At 40.3% G+C, this 25,365-nt stretch overlaps 1 protein-coding gene across 1 annotated transcript; it reads right to left on the reverse strand.

Moving 5' to 3' along the window:
- Positions 1 to 8,189: 8,189 nt before the first annotated feature.
- UTP15 (UTP15 small subunit processome component) lies at positions 8,190 to 25,288 on the reverse strand. The gene is made up of 13 exons (XM_046668214.1): positions 25,132 to 25,288; positions 22,180 to 22,352; positions 20,614 to 20,706; positions 20,330 to 20,514; positions 19,004 to 19,182; positions 18,298 to 18,423; positions 16,567 to 16,702; positions 14,881 to 14,965; positions 13,836 to 13,985; positions 13,011 to 13,112; positions 11,514 to 11,647; positions 11,276 to 11,334; positions 8,190 to 10,790 (listed from the first exon to the last, which is right to left on the reverse strand). Exons 2-13 carry the CDS (start codon positions 22,267 to 22,269, stop codon positions 10,573 to 10,575), a joined length of 1,557 nt encoding a protein of 518 aa, XP_046524170.1. The 5' UTR covers positions 22,270 to 22,352; positions 25,132 to 25,288; the 3' UTR covers positions 8,190 to 10,572.
- Positions 25,289 to 25,365: the final 77 nt, after the last annotated feature.

Below are 25,365 nucleotides of genomic sequence, written 5' to 3' on the forward strand. Positions count from 1 at the left end.
ATGCATTCACCTTTTTTTTTTTTTTTTTAAAGATTTTTTTTTTATTTTTTCCTTTTTCTCCCCAAAGCCCCCCGGTACATAGTTGTGTATTCTTCGTTGTGGGTTCCTCTAGTTGTGGCATGTGGGACGCTGCCTCAGCGTGGTCTGATGAGCAGTGCCATGTCCGCGCCCAGGATTCGAACCGACAAAACACTGGGCCGCCTGCAGCGGAGCACACGAACTTAACCACTCGGCCACGGGGCCAGCCCCTGCATTCACCTTTTAATGATGTAGAAATCGTCGCATCCATTACTACTTAAAGGAAAAAGAAAAAACCAGCAGTAAACATTACAGTATCTTTACTTGAAACTCATGGACTCAGGCAATGGTAGATTTATTTTTAACAAAACTAGAAACATCAGGAACCTGGTGATCTGTGTCCAAATTGGAGTTTGTCTGCTAACAATTCAATTCCTCCACTTGCAAATGGGGGTGGTATCTATCCCCTATGCCTTTATGGGGAGCATTGCACCGTGAAATTTTGCAAGGCAATGAGCCCTGGGAAAGTACATTTAATATCTTCCACATCCGGATCTCAGCTCTAAGACCCATTTACCCACTTAAGGGTGTTTTTGATACCATGAAGCCTTTGAATCCTTAACTCTTTTTTGATACTGACACAATGGACTGTGGGAGGGAGGGGACAAAGCTACTTACGCATCTCACAAACTAAGCCATGTCACCTTTTCTTTAGATGGAGATACACACACATGTGAAGTAGGAGATCTTCAAGTCTTCAGTGGGTAACATACTTACCTGCTTAGAGGTCTACCTTGGGAGTATATTATTCCTAGAGTGTATGCCTAAGTCTTTTTCTCATTAATTGACGATTTTAACATTCATAAGTGACTTTGTTTATAATTTTCTTTTGTGAGGGAAGAGAGTGTATCGATCAGGACAGGCTAGGTTATGCTGTGATAACAAGCAACCCCTAAATCTCAGCAGCTAACAGTATCGCAGGTTCAATTCTTCCTCACGGTATGTGTCCACTGTGTCATCTTCCCCCTGGGGTGAGGTGGATAAAGCAGCTTCTCTGGCACGTTGCTGGTCTCTCTCGTCAGGGCAAGAGAGAGAAGAGATCTGGTGAACCATGAACTGGATTTAAAAGCTCCTGCTTGTAAGTGGCATGATGTCACTTCTGCCCTTATTTTACAGGCCCAGGCAAATTACATGACCACGCCTGCCTTCCACAGGGGGAGGGCACATCATCCCACCAGAAGGAGGGGCAAGCAGGTGTCCACGGTGTGAAGAGCCGTAATCCGTCCCCTAGGAGGGGCAGCACCTCCTCTGAACCATAGTACAACCTACCAAAAAGAGCTTGGCCAGGTCCATGTGTGTGTTGTGTTGGCTTCAGAAAATGATGCTAGCAGTTTTCTTCTTTCTCCAAGTTCTAGATCAGTTTAAATACATTAGAGTTTTCTGCTCCTTGAAAGTTTGGCAGAATTCACTAATGAAACATTTGAGGCCAGAGCGTCTCAGATTACCTTCTCAGTGACTTCTCTGGTGAGTGTTCTGTTTCCGTCTATTTGGGACCTATTTTTGTTCATTTATATTTTCAAGAAAAGTAGCCATCTAAGCCAACTTTTTAAATGTAGCTGTATAAAGTTTTGTTAAATACTCTTATAAGTTGTTTGAATTTCCTCCGCATCTGTGGTTACTTCTTGTTTCTTTTTTTTTTAAGTGGCTTGTTCTTTCTTTTCCCCCCCAGATTTATTAAAGCATAATTGACAAAAATTATACATATTTAAGGTGTACAATGTGATGATTTGATGTACAGGTACAGTGAGATGATCACTACAACCAAGCTAATGAACACACCCATCACCTCACATAGTTACCACCTGGTTTCTAATTGGTTTGACTTGCATTAACTATACAGTATAGAAATGCGTATTTGCAAAAACAGTGATTTTGAAGGAGACAGTAATAGGACCTGCCCCAGAGTTGCTGTGAAGATGAAATAAGTTAACGTACGTGCATTGGTGAGAGCACTGCCTGAGTAAGCATTTTATTAGTATTAGCCATTATTATTATTATTATTGTCCATAATTTTCCAGTTTTGATCACCCTTATACTTATTGTTAAAGCAGAATCAGACATGATCCTCTTTATAAGCTAACTATAGAGTTTCCTATCATTAATAATGAACTGGCTTATATTATCTTAAGTAACTTGTAATGTACACACAAGTTAAGTAAATAAAACTGCCAGGTTATGTTTAAGTTTATGATTAATGATCTTATGGTAGAAAATCATGTGTATAAGCTCACAGTATTCTCTTAGAAATTATAGAATAAGGAAACTCGTATATGCTACTGTCAATAAATTCACTGCAATTGTCTACTTTGTTCTTTCCCAATTTTTGGTTACCACCTAGATCTTTTCCCACTGGAAGATAAGAACAGTTTAGGCCAGTGGGCCTCAAATTCTTTTATCCTAAGTGGACAATAGTAAAAGAAAAAAAATCTGACCACTGCTTTCCACTTGTTTGCTATGAGGAAACTGGTCTTAACTCAGGATTGTTTTTAATTGGGAGCACTTAGTCAAGAATATATCTTTTAGTACACCTCAAACTAATAGACTGTTACATGTCAATTATATCTCAATTTTTTAAAAACTGGGAAAAAATATATCTTATATGAGTCCAGTGTTTTATAGTAATATTTACAGAAAATTGCCACCCCTCATTAAATTAATACAGTTTGTATTTTTAGCTTTTTGGTCAATAAAGTCATCACACAGTCACAGCTAATATAGTTAATTTAAATAAAGGAAAGTCTGCATTAATAAATATGCTTAAAGACATAAGCAATTCTATTTAAAATTTCTACTACAGCACTAATGATCCAATGGGGACTAACATCTTGCTTTCACGAGTAAGTGTTAATGTCTTATTGGTATACACCACAAGTCGTATCATTTTCTTTCAAAATGCTTGTAAGCAGTCTGTCTCAAGTAAGTTACACCCCTTGCTTTATAGTTTATGTGATTAATTTATTTAGAAAACATCCTTTATAACAGCATAAAAGAAAACCATGACTCTACCCTCATCCAAGTGATGCAAAGGATGTTAATAGTCAGGGGAGCCAAGAAAAGCCTCCCAGCTGGCACAAGGCAAGTGGCCTTTCCATAACCATGCACACGTGGAGGCCACAGGAAAGCAGGTGAGACACTTTCCATACCTGGTCGCTTTCCTCCTCACAACAGTCCTGCCAGGGGGTGGTATTAGCCCACTTGACAGATGTGGAAGCTGAGGCCCGGAGCAGCTGGGACCTGCCCAGGATCTGATAGCTCATGTTCTCTCCATTAATCCACATTGTTGAAAAGCTTAATCTTTAATTCAAAGAGGGCCTCGTTAGATTTTATTTCCATATTTCTAGTTAGCACCTGATAATAATTATAGACGGCTTTCTCAAAGCCACTTTGTCAACATAGCAATAACCAAATACCCTCGTTGTTTTCAGAGAGAACTCAGCTTACAGCTTAGGAACGCCAACTTGATTCAGAGAAAGCAGTGTTGTCAAGGTTTTTGACATAATACCGCCACCTCGCGGACTAATGGTTAAGATAAGTAGTCGTCCTAACGCACAGCTTCAGTTGCACCTGATCAAACCTCTCACTGGGCGACGAGGACAGCTTCTCCAAACATCTTGAGTTGTAGCTCTCAGAAAAATGATAATATAACCATTTCATCCAGTACACAGTAACCAAACTGCTGTTTTCACGTCAAGTGTCAAGCTGGATCCAATAAGCATTCATTCATTGTATTCATTCACTCAGCACATGTCCACTAAGCACCAGCTATGTATGGTGGGTAAAGTCAAGAATACGAAGACAAATAAGGACATATTCCACGTTTCTAGAATATAAGATGCTATTCCTGTAGTGGTTGGGAACACGTACTCTCGAACCGGACTGCCTGAGTTCGAATCCCAGATCTGCCACTAACCAACTGTGTGAGTTTGGACGAGTCACCTAAACTTTCTGTGTCACTTCAGTGTCACTACGTGCAGAGTGGGACCAAGAGTAGCCCTGCCTCGTGCAGCGATGAGGCATCCTACGGAACACGAAGTGCCCTGATGCAGAGACGGTCTTCAAGGAACACATCTTGGAAGTGATACCTGTGAATGGAGCCTTGACAGGAAAGACGGATGGCGTTTCCTCAGATGAAGATGAGCAGCATGGATGAGACATTACCAGATAAAGACTTTGGGTGGGAACACAAAGACTTGCTGCGTAGGATCAGAATAATTCATCTTAATTTATTTCAGTGTACACTCCTCAAAATGCACAAAAACTCATGTAAATCCTTGCTCAGTGCAGAGTTTCTGGTAACTGTAAAAGAATGGAAACGATCTAAACGCCCATCGACAGGGGACTGGTTAAATTGATTATGGCACATCCACACAGTGATACAGGAGGCCAGCATACAAAAGAACAAAGCAGAGCTAGCTGTACTAAGATGGAGCTTTCTCTAACATATGGTAAGTGGAAAACCGAAGTGCAGAGCAGCACGTATAGAGTGCGCCCCTGCGTTTGGAAGTGAAGGTATGCACACACTACATTTAAAGATGGGTAGCCTACTTGGGGAAGCATGTTGTGTGGACGGCCCTCCTTATCCTCTGCTCCATCCTCCTTCTAGGTTGCCTTCAGAACTGCAGAACTGGAAAGTTAAACCACATTTCCCAGATCCCTTTGCAGATAGTGCTCTGGGTGCAAAATCGGGTTCCACCAATTGGATGTATTCACACAGGATTTGGAAGGCAGGCGCGAGGGGAGGCCAGCCTCTTGGTGGTGTTAGCAAGCTTCCTCTGCAGTCTCCCAAGGGCTGCTGACGTTGTCCCCACAGCCCTCACACAGCTGCCCCAACGGTGGGGGAGCATACCCTCAACGCTGCTTCATGACCACCCTCCCTCGCTCCTCCCCAGGAAAGCCTCCCCACTGAGCACATACCTAACACTGCACCGTGTTGGCCTCCACAGATCGCCCCACCATTTCTTGAACGTTTCAGCTCCTGGCTTGCTGTCACTCTTTCCAACACTCCTCCTGTCATAACTCCTGGCTCTCTCACCAGCTCCCTTCACGTCCCCAGCTCACTACCTCTGGTACACAAACCACAACTCTTCAACTCCCACAAACCAGCGGTCCACTGATCCAGTGTTTTCAGTCCTCATCCTCCTGCGATCTCGATTCTTAATTACCCAGCTTAGATTCCAGGGTCCGTCACCACCTCTCCTTCACATAAATCTCACCAACACCCTCATTCCTTTCTCAACTTTTGTTCCTTTTTCACCCATGAAAACTCCATTGCTGGTCAAGTCCACATCTCAGCCTCCTCGATGTCCGCTTCCTCATGGCCGAATGTGAATAGAGAAAAACACAATCATGTTGACGGCTCTGGCTTTAAATCTCTGATGCTAACCTCACGTGGGCCCTGTGATGCTGCTGGTAATCTTACTTCACTCTCTAGTCCATTCATTCCCCCAATAATAGCAGTAGCCAACAATAGAAATAGTCTAGGTACTTTGAGAGGTATTAACTCATCTAATTCTCACAACCACCCCATGTGAGTTTGTCTGATGAACAGATAAAGAAAACAAAATATAACACGGTAAAATAACTTGCCCAAAGTCACATAGCCAATGAGTGGCTGAGCCGAGACTCACACCCAGACAGATGGTTCCTAAAGCTGAGCTCTTGACCTCTAGGATATTGCATATCCCCTGTTCCCTCCTCACACTTCCAACACCGCTGACCTCCACCTCCTCCAAACTGTTTGTCAGTTATCTTTTTCTCCAACAAAGGCAACCAGCAAAGAACTTCCACGACAGCCCACCATCACATCTACACCCCTGAGTGCATCTGTGCCCATACATTCTGCCTTCCTTCCTAAATCACGCCCCAACTATTCACTTCCCTGTCTAAGCCAACCCTTCCATCCGGGAACCTGGCCCCAGGCCCCGTCCCAAGGACACTGCCCCAGCAGGGGCCCTCCCTCCTATATCATCAGTTTTTCCCTCTCCGCAGAATTAACCCCATCAGGCTATAATTAAGACAGGAAACAAGTGTTGGAGAGGGTTTGGAGAGAAGGGAACACTCATACACTGCTGGTGGGAGTGCAAACTGGTGCAGCCACTATGGAAAACAGTATGGAGATTCCTCAAAAAAATAAGACTAGATCTACCATATGACCCAGCTATTCCACTGCTGGGTATTTATCCAAAGAACTTGAAAACACAAATGCATAAAGATACATGCTCCCCTATGTTCACTGCAGCATTATTCACAATAGCCAAGACTTGGAAGAAACCTAAGTGCCCATCAAGGGATGAATGGATAAAGAAGATGTGGTATATCTACACAAAGGAATACTACTCAGCCATAAGAAACGATGAAATCCAGCCATTTGTGACAACATGGATGGACCTTGAGGATATTATGCTAAGTGAAATAAGTCACAGGGAGAAAGTCAAATACTGTTTGATCTCACTCATAAGTAGAAAATTAAAAAAACGACACACACACACACATAGCAACAGAGATTGGATTGGTGGTTACCAGAGGGCAAGGGGGGAGGAAGGGAGAGTGAAAGGGGTAATTAGGCACATGTGTGTGGTGATGGATGGTAATTAGTCTTTGGGTGGTGAAGATGATGTAATCTACACAGAAACTGAAATATATAACTACATACATCTGAAATTTATATAGTGTTATAAACCAATGTTACTGCAAATAAATATTTAAAAAAAAAAGAATTATCCCCATCAGCCTACATTCTGTAATTTCTTCCAGTTTAGATCTCAAACGAATTAGGAATCTCAAAACATTTATGCTAAGTGAAAGCAGCCAGGCCCTCCAATCCTAAATTCTGTGATTCCATTTATATAAAATTGCAGCAAATGCAAACTGACCCACGAATCAACAGTGACACAAAGTACACCAGAGGTCGCCTGAGGAAGGGGCAGGAGGAAATTTCTGAGGGTAACAGACATCTTCATTATCTTGCTTGTAGTGATGGCTTCACGGGCGTGTACATGTCAAAACAGATCAAACTGAACACTGTTAAAACGTGCAGCTTTTAGCATATCGATTGCATATCAAAGTTGTTTTCTTTAGAAAACCTTTTTGACCTCACAACCCTCGAGCCATTGCTTCATTTTTCTGCTCCCCTTTATGGTGAAACTCCCCAACCAGCTGCCTGAATGCCCCGAATCGTTCCTATCCCACTCCCTGACTTTGTTCCCACTCTGCTCTCCCTTGCTCCATCAGCTCCATTAGCCACCGAGCTATCCCAAACTTACCAGGCGCGTTTCTGCCTCAGATCTCTGCACTCTGCCCCAGATGACCCTGAGAATCCCTCTTCATTTCCTTCTGGTCTTTGTCCAATGGTCGCCCCCTTGAGGCCTTCCCTCACTTCTCTGTTGAAAACTACAACCCACCTACCCTGCCTCCTATTCTGCTGGACTCCATACCATCGAGCACTGACCCAGTGGGTATCTCACTCGTTTACTGCACATTTGCCTCTCCCAGTAGGATGTCAGTTCCAAGAGAACAGGGATTTCATCTATTTTGTTCAGTGCTGTAACCCCAGGCCCCTGGCCTCTAATGTGTGTGTCTCAACGAGTATTGAGGATCAGTCAGCCAGTGTCCTTGGAGTCATTCGGTCATAAATAAGAGAAACCACTCGCACTCACCTGAGCAGAAAGCACACACGGGAGGGTTCCAGACCCTCATGGGGCCCTGAGGGGGAGGCAGAGCCGGAGGGGAGCTGGAAGGGAGACAGAAACCACAAGCACTAAGATGGCTTCTCTCTTCTCTAGTCTGACCTGCCTTGTCTGGTTTACTTTCTCTGCAGACCAGCTTCCTCTGCTGATGACCCAAACACAGCACTGCCAGCCCCACACTTTCCCAGATCACAAATATGGTTATAAATCTCAGTGACAAGTCCCTGCTGAGAGAGCTGGGCCCAGATGCACCAGCCACGGTCCAGGGGAGACGGCAGGGGAAGGGCGTGTCACCTACTTACCAAGGAGGGTTTTTAGCATCCGAAAGGGGGTTTTGTCCACAGGAAAGACAATTTATGGTTACTTGTTAAAATTAAGCATTTTACAACTTTCCTTAAAGCTTTTAAAAAACTAACAAATATTCCATTCAGAAAACTAGTACATTTTAATATAATCACTTTTAAGGGGGCCTTAATTAACATTTGATAGAGTTGATTTAAGTTGAACAGATTGAATTTCCTTAAACAATCTCATTTACAATCCAAATTCCTTTAAATAACTTAACAGCATTTACACATTTAAGATATTTGGTTTTCTTGTAAATAGCATTTCAAATGCTTGACCCAACAAGCAAAACCTTCTCAAGCACTGAACTCTTATAAATATAATAAATTAAATGTACAGTGACTTTCCAAGTTCTCTGAAACACTTCAGTATTTTTGCAGGCTTAGTAACATTTTAAAATACCTTTCCACTAAAATTCCCAAGTTGAAAAACCTGTTAGGCATTTTAAATTAGAATCCGAAGGCCAATGTCACCTACTGTAAGGTGCTGGTTATGTTTAAATACTTCAAATAGCAAATGCCAGTTTGTCCCAGTGACTATAAAAACCATTCCTGAATTTAACACCTAAGCATTGATGGCTACGGGAATTGTTTCCTGACCCTTTTAACAACCTGTAATCATTACACATTTCATCTAAGGACGGCAGCACTCGGCGACGCTGTTAAGGGAGTGAGGAGTCTCTGTCCAGCAGGCAGGCCAGTCCAGAGCGTGGGGATGATGCATAGTCAAGCTCGGAGAATTCAAAGGTGAAGTAACCACTGCCACGGTTCACTGTTAAACGAGAACACCAGCCTTGGACGGCTGGGGTGAGAACGAAATAAAATAACGGATGGGAAAACCCTTGTCACATGTTACACGCTTGTTGGCAGCTAGCTTTAAGATACAATTTCAACTTCTAAGTTTTACTAATATACAAATTATCAGCATACTTGTGAAGTTAAAGTTTTAAAAAAGCTTTTAAATACAAAATTTATTTAAATAAATTAACCCTTTTCAACATGAAGACACAGTTTCTGACCTTGACTAATCTCCTAATTACGCAGGGGAGCAATTTCTTGGTTTCTTAAAGCCATTTGCTGCAGGACTGTTCACATCAACTCGTGAAGAGGAAACTAGATCCTATTTTTGAGCACATGTTGTTACTAAAACATAGAAATATCTTTTTTGCTTTAAAAAAAATCTGAATTCACCACACTGAAATTTTAAGAGGAGATTCCCATTACAAAATCTTCCTGGACCCATAATGGGTTCTTCCAGCCCAAGGCACATTTCCCTACAGAGAGAACTACTTACAGTGGCAGAGGAACTGGGAGAAGGTGGGAGAGGTAGTAAGTGTGAAATCGGGGTGCCAGGAGGCGCTAGCCAGTGACTAGGCAGCAGGAATACATCTCGGATACATCTCAGAAATCCAAGAAGAAAGTAAGAATCTCTTTATAAAAAAATGTAATTTACGTTGAACTTTAAAAAAATAACCTATTTTCCAAAGCAAGCTACTCTGGCTTGGAGTTCTGAAAGACAAGATGATTGTGAAGAACAGAGAAACAAATCTAAACACACAGCAAACGGTTTTCGGAGGGGAGGCAGCTGCGAGTTAAGCGCCAACCACCCGTGTAAAAGGCTGGACGCTCTTTATTACAAGAGCAATGGAGCAACGGCACATTTAACGTCCCCTGACCCAAGCAAGCTGAAAACTCGGTACAAAGGCTGCATATTGAGGAGAAGGAGAAAAACGTGGTCCAACAAGGTCTGTCTGTAGATCTCGTTCTGAGAAGGACAGTCACGACTGAAGAAATAGAGACAAGCTGGGGCGGAGAGCATGCCGTGCAGGGTTCCAATCTGCCTCATGACGCTCTGAACGCCCGGCTAACTAGTGTCAGTTACCCAGAGTTGGCCGTGCATGCGCCACACACAGAGCAGGGGCAGTCCTATCACCAGCTGAAGCAGAACATGGGACCCAGGATGAGTGACGACGTCCAGGAGAGGGGAAGCAAGCTCAGCTGCCGCCTGGAAACCCCAAGGCACTGATCAGAGTGAACAAAGAATTTACTTGTTGCCATTTGTTTTGTTGTTGTTTTTCCAGGACAGCAGTAAAAACTAAAGCCCTGTTCTGGTGGCAGGATTCCCAGTTGAAGCCCTCTCCAGAGTTCTGAATGCCAACCCAAACGTGATACAGAGCTTTGCTGTATTAAAAGTACTATCGACTTGGCCAAGGTAGACATACACCGTGACGAAAATAACTGAGCTCTTTCAGCCAAAGATGCCGTGAAATAAACCACAATATTACATGAAAAGCCACATCTTAAAACTGGGACTTATTTTCCAATCATAGTTATTCCAATCTCTTTCACAAAATTGCTTCTATAAATAGTTTTTTAGAATGTGTCAAGGAGATTCTCTTTCCAACAGTTAATAGAATCAAATCTAATCCAAGCTAGGAGTTCTTCTGTGTCTGACTAAGCAGACACTACGATTCCACCTTCTTGTTCTCTAGCAATCCACCAGACGTGCGCTGCCAGACCAAAGTGCTGTCTTTCCTTGTCATGGTAGCAAAGAGCATATCCATCATGCCCAAGGTTTCTAAGAGTTCTCTTTGGTAATCAATCTCTTTTTCTACAAGTCCTTGAAGCACCAAAAACTTTTTATCAACTACAGGTGACTGACCAATCACAGGCAGATAGATATCTAGAAAGAGAAAGAACACATTCACTAGAAATAACTTTCTAAATGAACAGCAATATTAAGAAAAAGTGTAAAAATACCGTATATAAAGACACTGAGAAATCTGTACTTATTTTAGAATTTATGATTTATAGAAAGTAAACAATCCGTCTGAATAAACCTATTTCAAAAAGAATTACAGAAAGTGCAGTGTGGAGTTCTGGCTTATTTTCATTTTCCCACTTAAAAACAGTCATGGTCATTGTAGACATTGAAGAAAAAAATGTTTTTAATTATAATATCCCCACTTCCAGAAATTCTAAGTCAAATCACTGTAAACATTTTACTCCATTTTAAAACATATCAATTTACTGTTGGTTGTTTTCTCCATGAAAATATTTATTGGAGAATTGTTAAAAACAAGATATTTCAATAAATTTTATTTCATTATTTGCCAACTCTACTTTTGCAAGCATGCTAGGATTTTTCAAGTTTTAACACCTACTCACCGATAATTATTTCAGCAGCATTGATCAAAACAGGGGCAAATCTTGGCTGAGACAGATTCCTAAAAAGCAAAAATTCTGTTTACTGAAATTTGCCAACTTTAAAAAAAACTCCTTAAAATAGATGTAGTGAATTGTTCCATCAGTTCTCTATAAAGATCTAACTAAAAGTAAATGTCTCTCATTTGGAGATAAAGAATTTCAGATGCAAATACATGTGTTTCATAGACATAAAACATACCTTATCAGAAAATTAAGAACACGACTGATTTCCTTTTCATCCCGACCTGCAAGGGCATTTGCAAGGACTCCTCTTCGGTTTAGCTCCTTTATGATGGAAACTGTAACCTCAGGTGTCTTTATTGTACAACTGGGCTAGAGAGATTTTCAGAGTCAACGCGAGCAGACAAGACAGCACAAGAAAAAATCATAGTCTTGGAACTCACTAACAATTACCAAATTTAAATAGGTATTTATCGTCACAGTTTTGAGTCATGGTAACACACAAGGCAGGTAATAAAATGATTCTTCTAAAAATATGCTCCTTATAAATAAATGGGACTACATCAAACTAAAAAGCTTCTGCATGGCAAAAGAAACCATCAACAAAACAAAAAGACAACCTAATAACTGGGAGAAGATACAGGAAAATCATATATCCAATAAGGGGTTAACATCCAAAATATATAAAGAACTTGTACAACTCAAGAAAAAAACGAACCCAATCAAAAAATGGGCAGAAGAGACATTTTTCCAAAGATATACAGATGGCCAAGGGGCACATGAAAAGAGTTTCAACATGACTAATTATTAGGAAAATGCAAATCAAAACTACAATGAGATATCACCTCACATCTGTCAGAATGGCTATAATTAACACGACAAAAAATAACAAGGGTCGGAGAGGATGTGGAGAAAAGGGAACCCTCATACCCTGCTGGTGGGAGTGCAAACTAGTGCAGCCACTATGGGAAACAGTATGCAAATTTCTCAAAAAACTAAAAATAGAAATACCATATAATCCAGCTATTTCTCTTCTGGGTATTTACCGAAAGAAAACGAAAACACTAGTGAAAAAATATATGCACCCCTATGTTCACTGCAGCATTATTCACAACAGCCAAGACTTGGAAGCAACCTAAGTGCCCATCAATAGATGAATGGATAGAGAAGATGTGGTATAGATAGATAGATAGATAGATAGATAGATAGATAGATAGATAGATATACACACAATGGAATACCACTCAGCCATAAAAAAGACCAAATTGTGCCAGGTAGATGGACCCTGAGGGTATTATGCTAAGTGAAATACGTCAGACGGAGAAGATAAACAAACAAGTAAACACATAGATACCGAGGCCAGATTGGTGGTTACCTCAGGGGAAGAGGGAAGGGGGAGGGGAAAAGGGGCACATGTGTACGGTGATGGATGGCAACTAGACTTTGGTTGGGGAGGAGGATGCAGTCTATACAGAAGTTGAAATATGATGTACATCTGAAATTTACATACTGTTATAAACCAATGTGACCTCAATAAAAAATTATATATACGCTCCTTGCAGATTCATCATTGTAACGAATGGACCACTCGGTGGCGGATGATGATAATGGGGGAAGCTCTGCATGTGTGGGGGCAGAGGCTGTAGGCAAAATCTCTGTACCTTCCCCTCAACTTTGCTGTGAACCTAAAACTGCTCTAAAAAAGGAAAGTCTTAATAAAAAGAAAATCACTCACCTCAAGGACTCTGTCAAGTGCCTTAGAGACCCGGAAATTTTTCAGATCCCTGTCATACAATTCTAGGTGTTTCTTTGAAGGCCTGTTAATCAAAATGTCATCCTGTATTGAAAAGTAAATTTATAAGGAAAAATCATTATCTGTATAGAGTTTCATTTAAAATACACTTTTTCACAGTGGTATGCTTGCTTTTATACCAGGGTGCCCCTGAATTATATCATAAATAATGGTCACAGGCCCATCATGCAGATTATATGAAAATGGAATAATGTGCCACACCAATGTGTTCTCACTCTCCTATGACTTTAACTTGCCATACATACACAATACCTCAATTCTAGGCAAACACTACTCATTTCAATTCTCTTAACATGGCAGGCAGTATGATTTAGTAGAAAAGGAAAACAAGAATCAGAGAAATTTCCATCTAGTCCCAACAACTCTGGCTACCAGTAACGAAATCCTGCATCAACCACAAATTCTTTATATCTCCACTTCTCAGATGCCAAATGGGGACACTCTTGGCTCTACTGCTTTTCAGGGCTATTTAGATCAGATCAGATAGCACGTGAAAGACATTATTTTGAACCTGGTATAGCACCATGCCATTGTTATGATTCAGGGTATTAAATAAAGTAGCCCTTATTTCCCATTAGTTATTTATTAATAATGTCCCCAATCCAGCAATCTGGAGATAAATCTGATGCAGAGAAAAGCAAAATAAAGTTAAATGCTATGTGAACAACACTTTCCAGTAACGCAGAGATGGAGTCAGCTACTCTAACAAATTTCACCTTTAAATAAATGTAAGAAATACACAAATACCCGTTGCTTCATGTAACTTTTTCCTTTAATAAAGGTTCGATATGCAGGCCTTCTTCTCCTGGGAAGAGAATCCTTCTTTGCTTCAGATTTCCGATGTTTGACACTCAGTATTCCATTGGTCATTCCTACAACTATTGTCTCATCTTCATGCTAACAGCAATTAGAAAAATAAGTTAGTCCATTCCTAACTCATAACTTACCTTACTTTTTCTTACTATTTTTAACTCATAATCTATCACAATGAGTTTGCCACTTATCCACACTTTCACCAAGAGTTCCATTCGGATATCCTCTGCCTAACAATGAGCTTTGCAAAAACTTAGAGCAAAATCACTTTTTCCTCTAAGATACTATTATGTTGACAGAACTTACTATACCTGTTATAAATTATCACTGTCAGTTTGTATAATAACACACAGTTAATAACATCTTGGGAAACTTTCAAACTAATTTTTTTCTGCATCTTCTTATTAGAAAAAGGATTATATGATGGCATGACTTTCCACAATCTTGCCAAGAAAATATTTTGTAATAATTTGTACAAAACAATTTTGTAGTAATATTTGTAATAAGCTTTTCCTCTCCCAATTCAAATTTCTACATAATGTATTCAAATCTCCTCCTCCTCGATGGCTCATGAGACTTAAAGGTGGAATTCCAGAAAGAGGAGTCAATAAAGAAAAGGAGCTATTGCATTTTGCTGCCCCTTGCTTTTTTTTGCTCAGAGAGCCAACCTGCCTTCCCGGAGCACTGCACCCTTGGTTACACTGTTGAAGAGACTCAACTTCCTGGGCGGGCCCAGGTGCTCACAGTGCCCGCAGCACCGTCCGTGGTTCCAGCCATGCAGGAGTGAGACCTAGACCGAACTCAGGCCAAGTTATGGGGGCAGGTCAGATATTCTCGCAATTGCCTCAACTCAATTATCCAGTGTGGTAAGAAGAAAATAAGACTTATTCAAATACAAAGATAAACCCCAAAATTCCATTTCAGTTTCATTTAGCAGACAAGGTTAGTGAAAGCTTTAAAAACAGATAAAACTACTTACTGCGAGTGCAAGACTCAAAATTGAAGCCGCATAATCCAAACTGTGGACCACTTTGTACGAAGTTGTGCTATATACTTTCACCTTCCTAATAAAAAGGAAAGTTTCGTCACAAATCATCTAGGAAAGCAGTTAAACAGCAAGTTTTCTATTTTTTGGAAAGTCAGTATATGAATATTAAAACGTACACAATAATGAAGAAAAACAATGATTAGTAATATTAATTAAAAACTAATTCATCGCTGAATCTCTTTTTGAAGTGAACTGTTCATCAGCACTAACCATAATGTTTGCATAAAGACTGACTAGCCACCAGCACAGACCATGAGCCACGGCCACCTGAAGCTAAACCTGAGAGTAAGGCAGCAGCATCAGTGGAAGCCCACTGGAAGTGACAGCGGGATCTCTAGCTTCAGCATTACTGACACATGTTCTGTGCACTGCAGGATATTTCACAGCATCCTCAGCCTCTACCCACTAGACTCCAGCAACACTCTGCCCCCAAGTTGTGACAACAACCAAAAATGTCTCTAGACATTGCCAAATATCTCCTGGGGGGGGCAAAAATCACTCTGGGTTGATAACTACTATGAATTGAGGCAACTTACACTTAGCTTTTAAGGGACACATCTAAAAATCAAGTTTCAAATTGGCTAGTAACACTATTTCAGAGAATTTGCTATACACATTTACATAAAAATTCCTTTGTATTAGAAATACTTTCTAGCTTTTAAAATATGTATACTCTTCAATAAACATGCTGAAAAACTAAGACTTTCTATAACAGTGAAAAAATGAAATACGGAAATAAAATGAGCAACAAAAGAGGAATATAAGTAAATTCCAGAATGATAACATAGTTCTAGCCACGTGTGGCTGTTGAGCACTCAAATTGTGGCTAGTGAAAATGAAGAACTAAATTTTTTATTTTATTTAATTTTAATTAACTTACATTTAAATTTTAGAAGAGAGGCAGGGAAACAATATTTTTCTGTTAAGTACAACTATATTTCACTTTAATCATTGTAAAATATTATTATTGTATCATAGGGCACGTATTAGACGTCTAACTTGTTTCTAGCACCTCACTAATAATTTTTACATTGATTACACATTGAAATTACTCATTTTAGATACATTGGACTAAATAAAATAAATTAGTTTTACCTAGTTCTTACCACCTTTTTAGTGGGGGCTACTAAAACATTTAAAATTTCATAGGTAGCTCGCATTCTATTTCTACTGGACAGCACTGTCTAGAACATGAACTAATGGAATACTAATACCTATTTAAAATAGAAATATTTGGACCACATTAAGGTATTGAAATTTTTACATGAAGTTTTAAAGACTATAAGCTAGAATACATACATATACTCATTATAAATATTTTAGAATATACAATGATTTTTTTAAAAAGTTCTATTATTTTAGAAGATTAACATTCGAATGGTTCAGTAAAGGTCCTTAAGTATAAGTTAAAGCAGTAAATTACGTCAAAGGAGAAAATAAGTTTGGTATATGTGTAAATAAAAGATCAAAACTATTTTCAACTCAACAATTTTTTCTTTATAGAAATCATTTGGCAGAGTATTGATTTTGTCCCAATACTGCAGCAATAACTCATTTCCTCAAGCAGGAAACACTTGTACACTAATAACGATAAAGAAAGAAAATGAAAATGCTAACCTGTCCAGTGAGCCAGAGAGCAACCTTTGCCCAGAGCTGCTCAGACATAAACACGTCACAGTTTTATGATGATTTTTCAAGGACACCAGCAACTGTCCTCCTTTCAGCATGTCCCAGACTTTAACATAGCGACCTCCTGTAAAAAGACATAATTGCTAGTTTGATGCTCTGCCTACAGATTACTGATCTTAAAGATGTGAAAAGCACTCTTCACCGGACCCTCCACAGCACGGACATTAAGTGAGGGACTCAAAGCCAGACCAGCTGGTTGCACAGCTGGCTCTGTCATTTACTGGGTGTGCGACTGAACTCTAACAGTCTCTACCTCACAGAACTGTTAGGATGCTTCAATAATTTCATACGTTAGAGTACACAGAACTGCCTGGCAAAACAAAAAGTATAACAAAAAAAGACTAAGAAATTTATAACAAAATCATTCTTCAAAAGGAATTTTGCACAACCATGGAAATGAATAATGTAGATCTCCTAAAAATTTTGCGAATCACAACAAAACTGAAAAACTTCCCAATAACTTTTACTCTAAGAGTTGGAAGGATCCTTAAAGGCTATTTAACCCAATGGTTTAAAAGAACTTTCTTAATGCAGCATCTTTTCTTTCAACAAAATATTGAACAAGTCTAGTAGGTAAAATAAAAAGGGGTTGGAGGGAAGCACAGTTCTTGCCTATCCTGACTGCCAGCTCCCAGGCCCTGTGTCCCCACACGTGGCAGACGTGAGAGACGACAGAGTGGAACCACTGACCTAGTCCAACCTCTCATCTGCAAGGTCTACAGAAGTTAGCGGATTGCCCAAGGTCTCACAGTTAGTTAGCGACACAGTGGAGATCAGCACAGAGGTATCTATTCTCCCTGTTCAACTTAAACTTACTCCCATTTCTCAAAATGACAGCGAGAAAAATGATACATCTGACAAAGTTATCAACTTATTTTGAAATCCAATAGGTACTGGGGAAAAGAGTATAAAACAAGATAATTTCTATTTGGATTTTAGAATTAAGAAAAAAAAAAGAGCCACACACAGCCATATATGTGCTATAAAGTATACACACTACCTATGTATTCTTCTAATGTCAACCCATTAATTTTGACTTGACAAATGAAAAAAGCCAATTTCCTTCTTCCAGTATAATTCTGAGAATGCACTATGACCAGCATAACAAAAAACACTTCAGTTCCAACTTAATGAAAACTGTACCAAGGCCCCTTTGACTCCACACGATCTCCTCCTCCGGCACTACCACATTTCAACCCGGCATCACATAAGGGACAAGGCTGACTCCAGATCTGGAAGAACCTGTCTTTCAAAAGCTGCCACAGGTCTCTCAGGCAGGAGTAAGAGCAGGAGTATGACCAGGACTTCTGGGTTAACTAAGTACACGATGCAGGCTCTCAAGTTCCGGGATTCCAGACCTGACAGTGACCACTTTGTCTTGGACAAATTACTAAATACTTTTATTTATTTCCTTAGTTGCAAAATGGGGAGAAAACTAACCACTTTGTAGGCTCATCTAGGACAGTAGAGATACTATGTGAATTGGCTCACACTAGGTACTCAATTAATAACTGCTTGCCTGTCCCACTTAACAACTGTTTGAGCAAAAACCTAGATATGCAATTCAAGTTCACACTGATAAATTACAAAAAGTAACAGATAAAGAAAAATCTGACTCAAGACCAACATACTGGTGAAAGTAATTTTGAAAAGAAATACCTGCTGATACCAGAAGACCTCCAGAGGGAAAAAGCAGGACGCTCTCCACTGGCTGCCCATGCTCAACAGAGATAACACTCTGACTTGTTCGGGCATCAAACATCTTCACAGTATGATCGTATGACCCTAAAATGTCAATTTTGTATTATGTGAGTTGCACTACTTTAAACAACAAAAACTCTGTGTGCATCTGTGTTTATCCAAACATGAATTTTAAAAGGAGAAAAACGTTAGATGCAATTTTAAAAAGATACACATATATTCATGAAGACGCAGTACTTCCAGCCCCCGGTACCACTGACTGTCTCTCAGGAAGCACTATATACCCTACACTCCACAGAATCTTCAACCATCCTACTTCAGGCCCCCATCACTGCTGGACCGCCTGGAATCTCTGCAGAGGGACCCACAAACACTGAGCCAGACTCTGGGTTTCCTGGCTGCTGAGGCTCTGTGAAAACCAGAGTGCTAAACCCATTACAGTCCTGACTGTCTTAATGTGTTCAAGGCGGCCTGACGTTTCCAAACACACCTGGAGGGCAGTAAGAACCACCACCAAAAGAAAAAGAAAAGAAAACTAATAGAAACATATTTCTTTATAAAAAGTTTTTAAAATCCTCTATTCCAAGAGTCCCAAAGCAATATTAAAGTATATCATAATAAAATTATCAACTTTAGGAGGGAAAAAAAAACAGAGTTCACCAACCTGTTACAAAGAGATCTGGGTTCAGTTTGCTAGCACATCCACACCTCACATAATCAGAATGTTCTTTGAATGTCAGAATTTCTTTGGAGTTTGGAATATCCCATAATTTAACTGTATAATCATCAGCCCCAGAGACCACATGATATTTGTCAGCTGTAAAATCTACTGTATGAACTGCTCTGAAAGGGCAAGAATCAGTATATTAAAAAGCAAGAAAAAAAATTACATTTCTGGCACCTTTTAACATAAGACATTCCTTTTCCCCAAATAACAAAAACAGCAGTTTAGTTTCAGGGAGTAACTGTAGGAGGAAACCACGAGAGAGAAAGAAAATCTTTAAAACAAGTGTTTGTCTCCAAGCCAATTTAAAACGTTAAATACCCCTGCACTATGAAGTTAATAAGATTAAACAATAGCCTTAAAATTATATTTTCTAATACGTTAACAGTTCTACTTAGCGGCTCAATGAAAGTAAATGTTTTAAATGTTGGAACAACATTTAATTTAAAAAACTTCAAAATGAGTAGTTCTTTAAAAAATTCTAAGGAGACTTGCTACTATGTAGGATCATGTTAAGTGGAATTTCTGTTATATTTTAAATGTTTCACTGATGGGGTAAGACTATCCTGATAATACCCTATAAAAAACACTTTTGAAATTTTAAATCAACAGCCAATTTCAGCAATGACATTGGTAATCCTGAAACAAAGTTATAACATAAAATTACCCTAGACATCCAATTTATCAAGGGGCAAAATACTAAATCCAAGAAGAAAGAAAACCCGCCTTCCAACTTGACTTCAAATTGAGAACCTCTAACACAGTCCATTAACAGTTGTGAGGCTGCCTTGAGCTCAGCGGTTTGTAATCTCAGTCAGCCCACAGAACCCACTAAGAAGTGAATGAAAGTCACAGGACGTCTCCCTACATCAATGTACTTCCTCAAATGTCACATGCAATTCTAGGGAATTCATGAGCCGCATCAAACTGGACCATAGGACTGGACCAGGTTAAGCATTCTGTCTTAGAACAACCAGGAAATAAAGTACGTAAGGTACATGATCTTCACAAAACTGTCCCTATGTTTTTACTTAAAGCCCAGAAAATGAACAGAGCTGACAAGAAGACAAAACAAAAAAAGGACACAGCAAAACCAACTGTCTGTAACTGTACAGTGACAGATGTTAACTGGATTATTGTGATGATCATTGAACAATATATACAAATATCGAATTATTATGTTGTACAGCTGAAACTAATACAATCCTGTATGTTAATTACACCTCAATAAAAAAAAATTTAAAAAAACAAAAACCTGTCTCTTACTTAGTATGGCCTTCAAACTGCCTGAGAGGAGCCCTCCCACTTATATCAAAAAGCTGAACTCCACCATCTTCACTGCCAGCCACCAGCAGTCTACCATCCTGTCGAAAAGTAGCACAGTACGCTGTGTCTTTAAATCGGGAGAAGGTTTTTATAGGTTCTTGGGAATACCGGCCATAAATGTGAATCTACAACAAGATAAAAAACACAGTATTTCAGCAGATGCTTCAAGATCAGCAGTAAACATAAATTATACAAAAGAAAAATAAATTTAATATTATATTTACCCTTGAAGAAGCTGTGACAGCATAATTATATGGGGGCTGCGGAGAAAAGTCAACTTTTGACACTGCACCGAACTCCTTGATCTGAACAGGGGTCTTAATGAAAAATAATACAAAGTATTAACAGAGTTACCACTGGTAAAACCTATTCAAGCATTATATAACTTCTTACCAACTATTTCTTTGTGTTCTTAGTAACATTTACTAGGTTATATTTAACATAGAAATATGAAGAAAGCAAAAAAGGTCCAAATCCCATCACCCAGATTATCCCTGTTGCCATTAAAGTAAATAAATATATGGTTGGAAGGCCACACCCCACTCTTTCTCTTCAGCTGTGGAGTTTTCTGTGACCATTAGTGGGAAAAAAAAACTTCTGCCTATACAGCATACATTTAACACCATGTATTTTTAACTGACACAAAAGCATACCATGAGGCCAACTGAACCTTGGTTTTCTTTCACTTAACAACACATCTTACGTAATTTCAGATGAGCAATAGATTTACCATCCATTATAGGATACATGATAATTTACTTTACCAGTCCACCACTAAGGAACGCAGGTTTTTCTAAGATTTCTAATATTACAAACAACACTTCAATGAACATCTTTATACACAGGTCTTAGCAAATTTCATGGAGTATATTCATTGAGTTAGTTCCAAGCTGTGGAATTTACAAGGCCAAAGGTACTTTTACCTTAACAGATACTGCCATACTGCCCTCCAGGAAGTCTGCACCAACTGCCCCCCTTCCAGTAGCAATGATCAAACTGCTTCAATTGTCCCAAGGGATAGAAAACAGTACCCAAATTATTGTTCCAATTTGCATTTCTTCAATTGTAAGTGGAGCTGAGGCTCTTTTAATACAGTTATTGGCCATTTAAATTTCTTTTTCCATAAACCGCCCAATCCCAATCCTTTTCCATTTTTCTATTTAGTTGCTCATCTTTAAAAAAAATCATTTGTAAGCCTTTACAGATAGTTTAGAACAATTAGTTTTGAATCACTTCCTACTTAGATTAAAAAGGGGAAAAAAAGGGGCCAGCCCTATGGCCGAGTGGTTAAAGTTCTGCACTCTGCTTCGGCAGCCCAGGTTGGAGGGTTCGGATCCTGGGTAGAGACCTACTCCACTCATAAGCCATGCTGTGGAGGCATCGCAACAAAGTGGAGGGAGATTGGCACAGATGTTAGCTCAGGGCTAATCTTCCTCAAGAGAAAAAAGAGGAAGACTGGCAACAGACATTAGCTCAGAGCAAATCTTTCCTCAAAAAAAGGAAAAAAGAAATCTTGCATATGAGATTCAAAATCTAAAGTTTAATTCATTTGGCACTGATTAATCATCTATTCTGTGTTAGGCACTTGTATGATTAAACTGATTAAGCAGTATGGACTTTCACATAAAATTCCAAGAAAAAATATCAGAGATCAAATTTTCCACCCAAACTATAAGCTGCTGATAGATTATCTTTAGTTATTAGTTCTCCATCAGAGTACTCAAAGTATAACACATGCTGGAGAAACTGGCAGAAATGCAACCCCCTTCCCCATTATCATCTGTTCTTACCTTATAGTTGTTCCAGTACAGTGTATCTTGGGTGATTTTTTCTCCAAGTACAGGGTATGTTTGAATAGCTACAGGCTTATAACCAGCCATAATTTCATATAATTGGACTGATATCCAAGGGTAAATAGTTTGAAACTGACGTTAGAAATAATTATATTCACTCTGCTTTACGTCTGAAAAAGAAAATATTTTATATACATATATTATTAATAAACCTCTGTGTATAGTCATGATCTTCACTCTGCGTCCTTTCAACAGGCTTCGTGGCGGCTTACAGATTAGCGACCAATGAACCACTTCACTGTGACACAGATGAGACAGTCTGAAGGAAGCAGGAGGAAGAGCCGGGGCCACCACACCGCACCAGCTCTTCAGCTACACAGAGGTCACACAAACACTCTCACATCTAACCGACCAATTTACAACTCTGGGGAATCAATCCGGCTCAGCCATCCAGTAGCCAAAGCAGAGAGAATGTTCATTTACTGACAAGGGAAGACGCTAAAGTGAAACTGCAAAGACAAAAGCTTCCTGAAAGTAAACTTAAGATGACTTAGGAACACAGTCTCAGGACTTGACTTGTCAAATGCCGAGAAGATAGGAAAACAAAGCTAATATCCCAATGCAGACACTTTAAAACAAAACTTAAACGCTTACAATTAAACTAAAAGCTAATATTCTGATGTAGAAGTTTAAAGTTAATTTTAAAAGGTTTAAACAGTAAAAAAGAAAATAAGAACACAGCAATTCTGAAATTAAATTCTAAATTAAAGTAACAGAATAGGATAAAAATGAATTAAAACTTTTAACTGACACATAATTAGGCCAAAATGTCTTTGCAGACTATTCAATTGCAAAAGAGGTTCAATTTTATCAGGTGAATGATTCCAGTGGTGCAACTCATCATCTATTCCAAAAAGACTGAAAACAGGGCCTCAGTAATACTGAAATAAATACGGGCGGCATATTTAAAGGCTGTTTTGATGAAACATGGCAATCAATGATTAAAAGGGGGGAAATTTTCTGTTCATTCAAGTACCTACAATGTGCAGGACACCATTCTAGGCACAACAGTGAGTAAAAGAGACACGGTCTGTGCCCTCACATACTCCAATATTCTCCATTTCAGCTGGTGATTGGGACCAACTAGGAATCTGGAATCAGCCTTGACTTGTTCTTCCTCCCCATTTTAACATCCAAAGTTACAAATATCTGCGGATTTTATCTCCCTATCTTTCTCAACTTCATCATGTCCACTCCACCTAGTTCCACTGCCCTAATTCAGATCTTCTCCTCTACTGAAATAGTGCAATATAGGGTATCCCCCACTCCCTCACCCATCTTCCAAATAGTCAGCAGAGTTCCCAATTACAATGCAAATCTAGCTTTTGCTCCAAAGCCCAACACTGCCCAGAAAAGAAGGTCCAAGCTCCTCAATATGGCATGTAAGGCCCACTGTGACCCGGCCCTGGCTTACCTTTCCAGCTCCACCTCTGGTTATGCCCTTAACACATCCTGCTCTTTCCTGCCTCAATATCCTTGCTCATTTTCCCTCTCTGCCAGGAATTACTTCTTTCTAACTACTTCCTATTTATCATTTAAAGCTCAACTCAAGGATGACATCCTCTGGGAAACCTTCTCTGACCTCCTAGGCTGGAGACAGCCTGCACCTGTCTTCTCCGATCCTATTAGACTCTGCATATTTACGTAAATACAGTTAATCACACTGCATTGTAATGATCTCTTTTTCCCATTAAACTGAACATCTGGTGTCTGAAAGATTTTTTTTAAAGTGCTCAAAGAATGTTTGTGGAAGGAAGGAAAGGAGCACTGTGCTGGGTTCTATGGGAAAACACAAAATTAAAATCCCAAGTGCTGCCTATATATGAACATTGCCATAGAGCAAAAGTCGACAAACTTTTTCTGTAAAGGGCCAGATGATAAACACTTTAGGCTTTGCAGGCCAGCAGGCAAAATGGAGGATATCACGTAGTTACACAGCAAGAAAGAAAAATGTCCCCAATTTTTTACTAATGAAACTCCCCAAATAATTATGAGTACAATTTTTTATGAATGAAAAGAATGGGATTCTTTGGACCAGGGGGATAACATTTCACTTACTTCGGGTTCAAAGTTAGTATTTCCTATCACTGAACAGATTGCAAACGTTCATCTGTAAAAATCATTCTTGGCTCACCGGCTACACAAAAACAGGTCCTGGGCCACATCTAGCCTGTGGGACTTAGTCCCTTACCAGACTATAGGCAACGGAGTACATAACTCCGCCTTGAGAGCAATAGTCTAGAGCTGGAGAAGGAAGCGGTGAGGAGCAGGAGCAGTGGTTTGCCAGATTAAAGGGAGGAAGAGCACCGGAGGCGGGAGAGGGGGAGCAGACACAGGCAAAGGCACGGAGGCAAGAAGTGATGTGAGAGTGCATAGGAAGAAGATCGCGGAGGGTCAGGACCCGAGAAACTGGGTCAAGATGGCTAAGAGGCCCTACTATATACTAGCACAGTACCGTGCAGAACATCAAACATGTGCTCTAAGCGACGTACGGAGTACTGAGGGTTCAGAAGAGATTGTTAATTCTAACTGGGCGGTTCCCAGAAAGATGCACAGTGTGCGTTTCAGCCGGGCCTTTAAGTATATTATTAAAACAGACTGACTACTTGAGATGCTGGGGTGAGGGGGGCATCGACACTGACGGAACCCCACGAGCAAAGACAGATGGAAACCTGCCCCCTGCCTGGGGCGGGGGGTGCGGATCACTCCTGGGGCCGATAACGGCGGACAGGAGAGGACGCGACGGTAAGGGCGGAGAATCTAGGCGATGCTGAACACGCGGACCCTGAGAGACTGCTTAAGGACTGAGCCATCCCGCGGAGCACGCCAGGTGCCGAGGGGAACAGGCGTGAGTCGGCGCTGCCCGCCGAGGGAGCCGCCTTCACCTACCTCGGCCGGCCCCGAGGGTGCGCCAAGACCCCCCGGCTCCAGGGAGAACTTCTTGGACCCCGGGGGCCCCTCCCGGGAAGTCCGAGATCACTCGCGGAAGATCACGCGGACCCTGCAGGGAGCCGCCGAGACACACGGCGAAGCCAGCGGCCGGTCCGTCGCAGGAAGGTGACGTCAGGGCGCAGGCTCAAGGAATGACGCGGCGCGGGGTACGCGGCCCGGCCCGGTGGGCGG

This window comes from Equus quagga, chromosome 7 (genome assembly GCF_021613505.1).
Source record: "Equus quagga isolate Etosha38 chromosome 7, UCLA_HA_Equagga_1.0, whole genome shotgun sequence".
Taxonomy (NCBI): Eukaryota; Metazoa; Chordata; class Mammalia; order Perissodactyla; family Equidae; genus Equus; species Equus quagga.

What these genes read in the sequence shown, in the direction of transcription:
- UTP15 (XM_046668214.1), bottom strand. Translation starts at nt 22,269, where the DNA reads ATGGCTGGTTATAAGCCTGTAGCTATTCAAACATACCCTGTACTTGGA. An exon ending in CAGTTTGAAGGCCATACTAA is followed by an intron (nt 19,183 to 20,329) that starts GTAAGAGACAGG and finishes TTGCCCTTTCAG; the next exon opens with AGCAGTTCATACAGTAGATT. An exon ending in TTTTGAGTCTTGCACTCGCA is followed by an intron (nt 13,986 to 14,880) that starts GTAAGTAGTTTT and finishes AATTGCTGTTAG; the next exon opens with CATGAAGATGAGACAATAGT.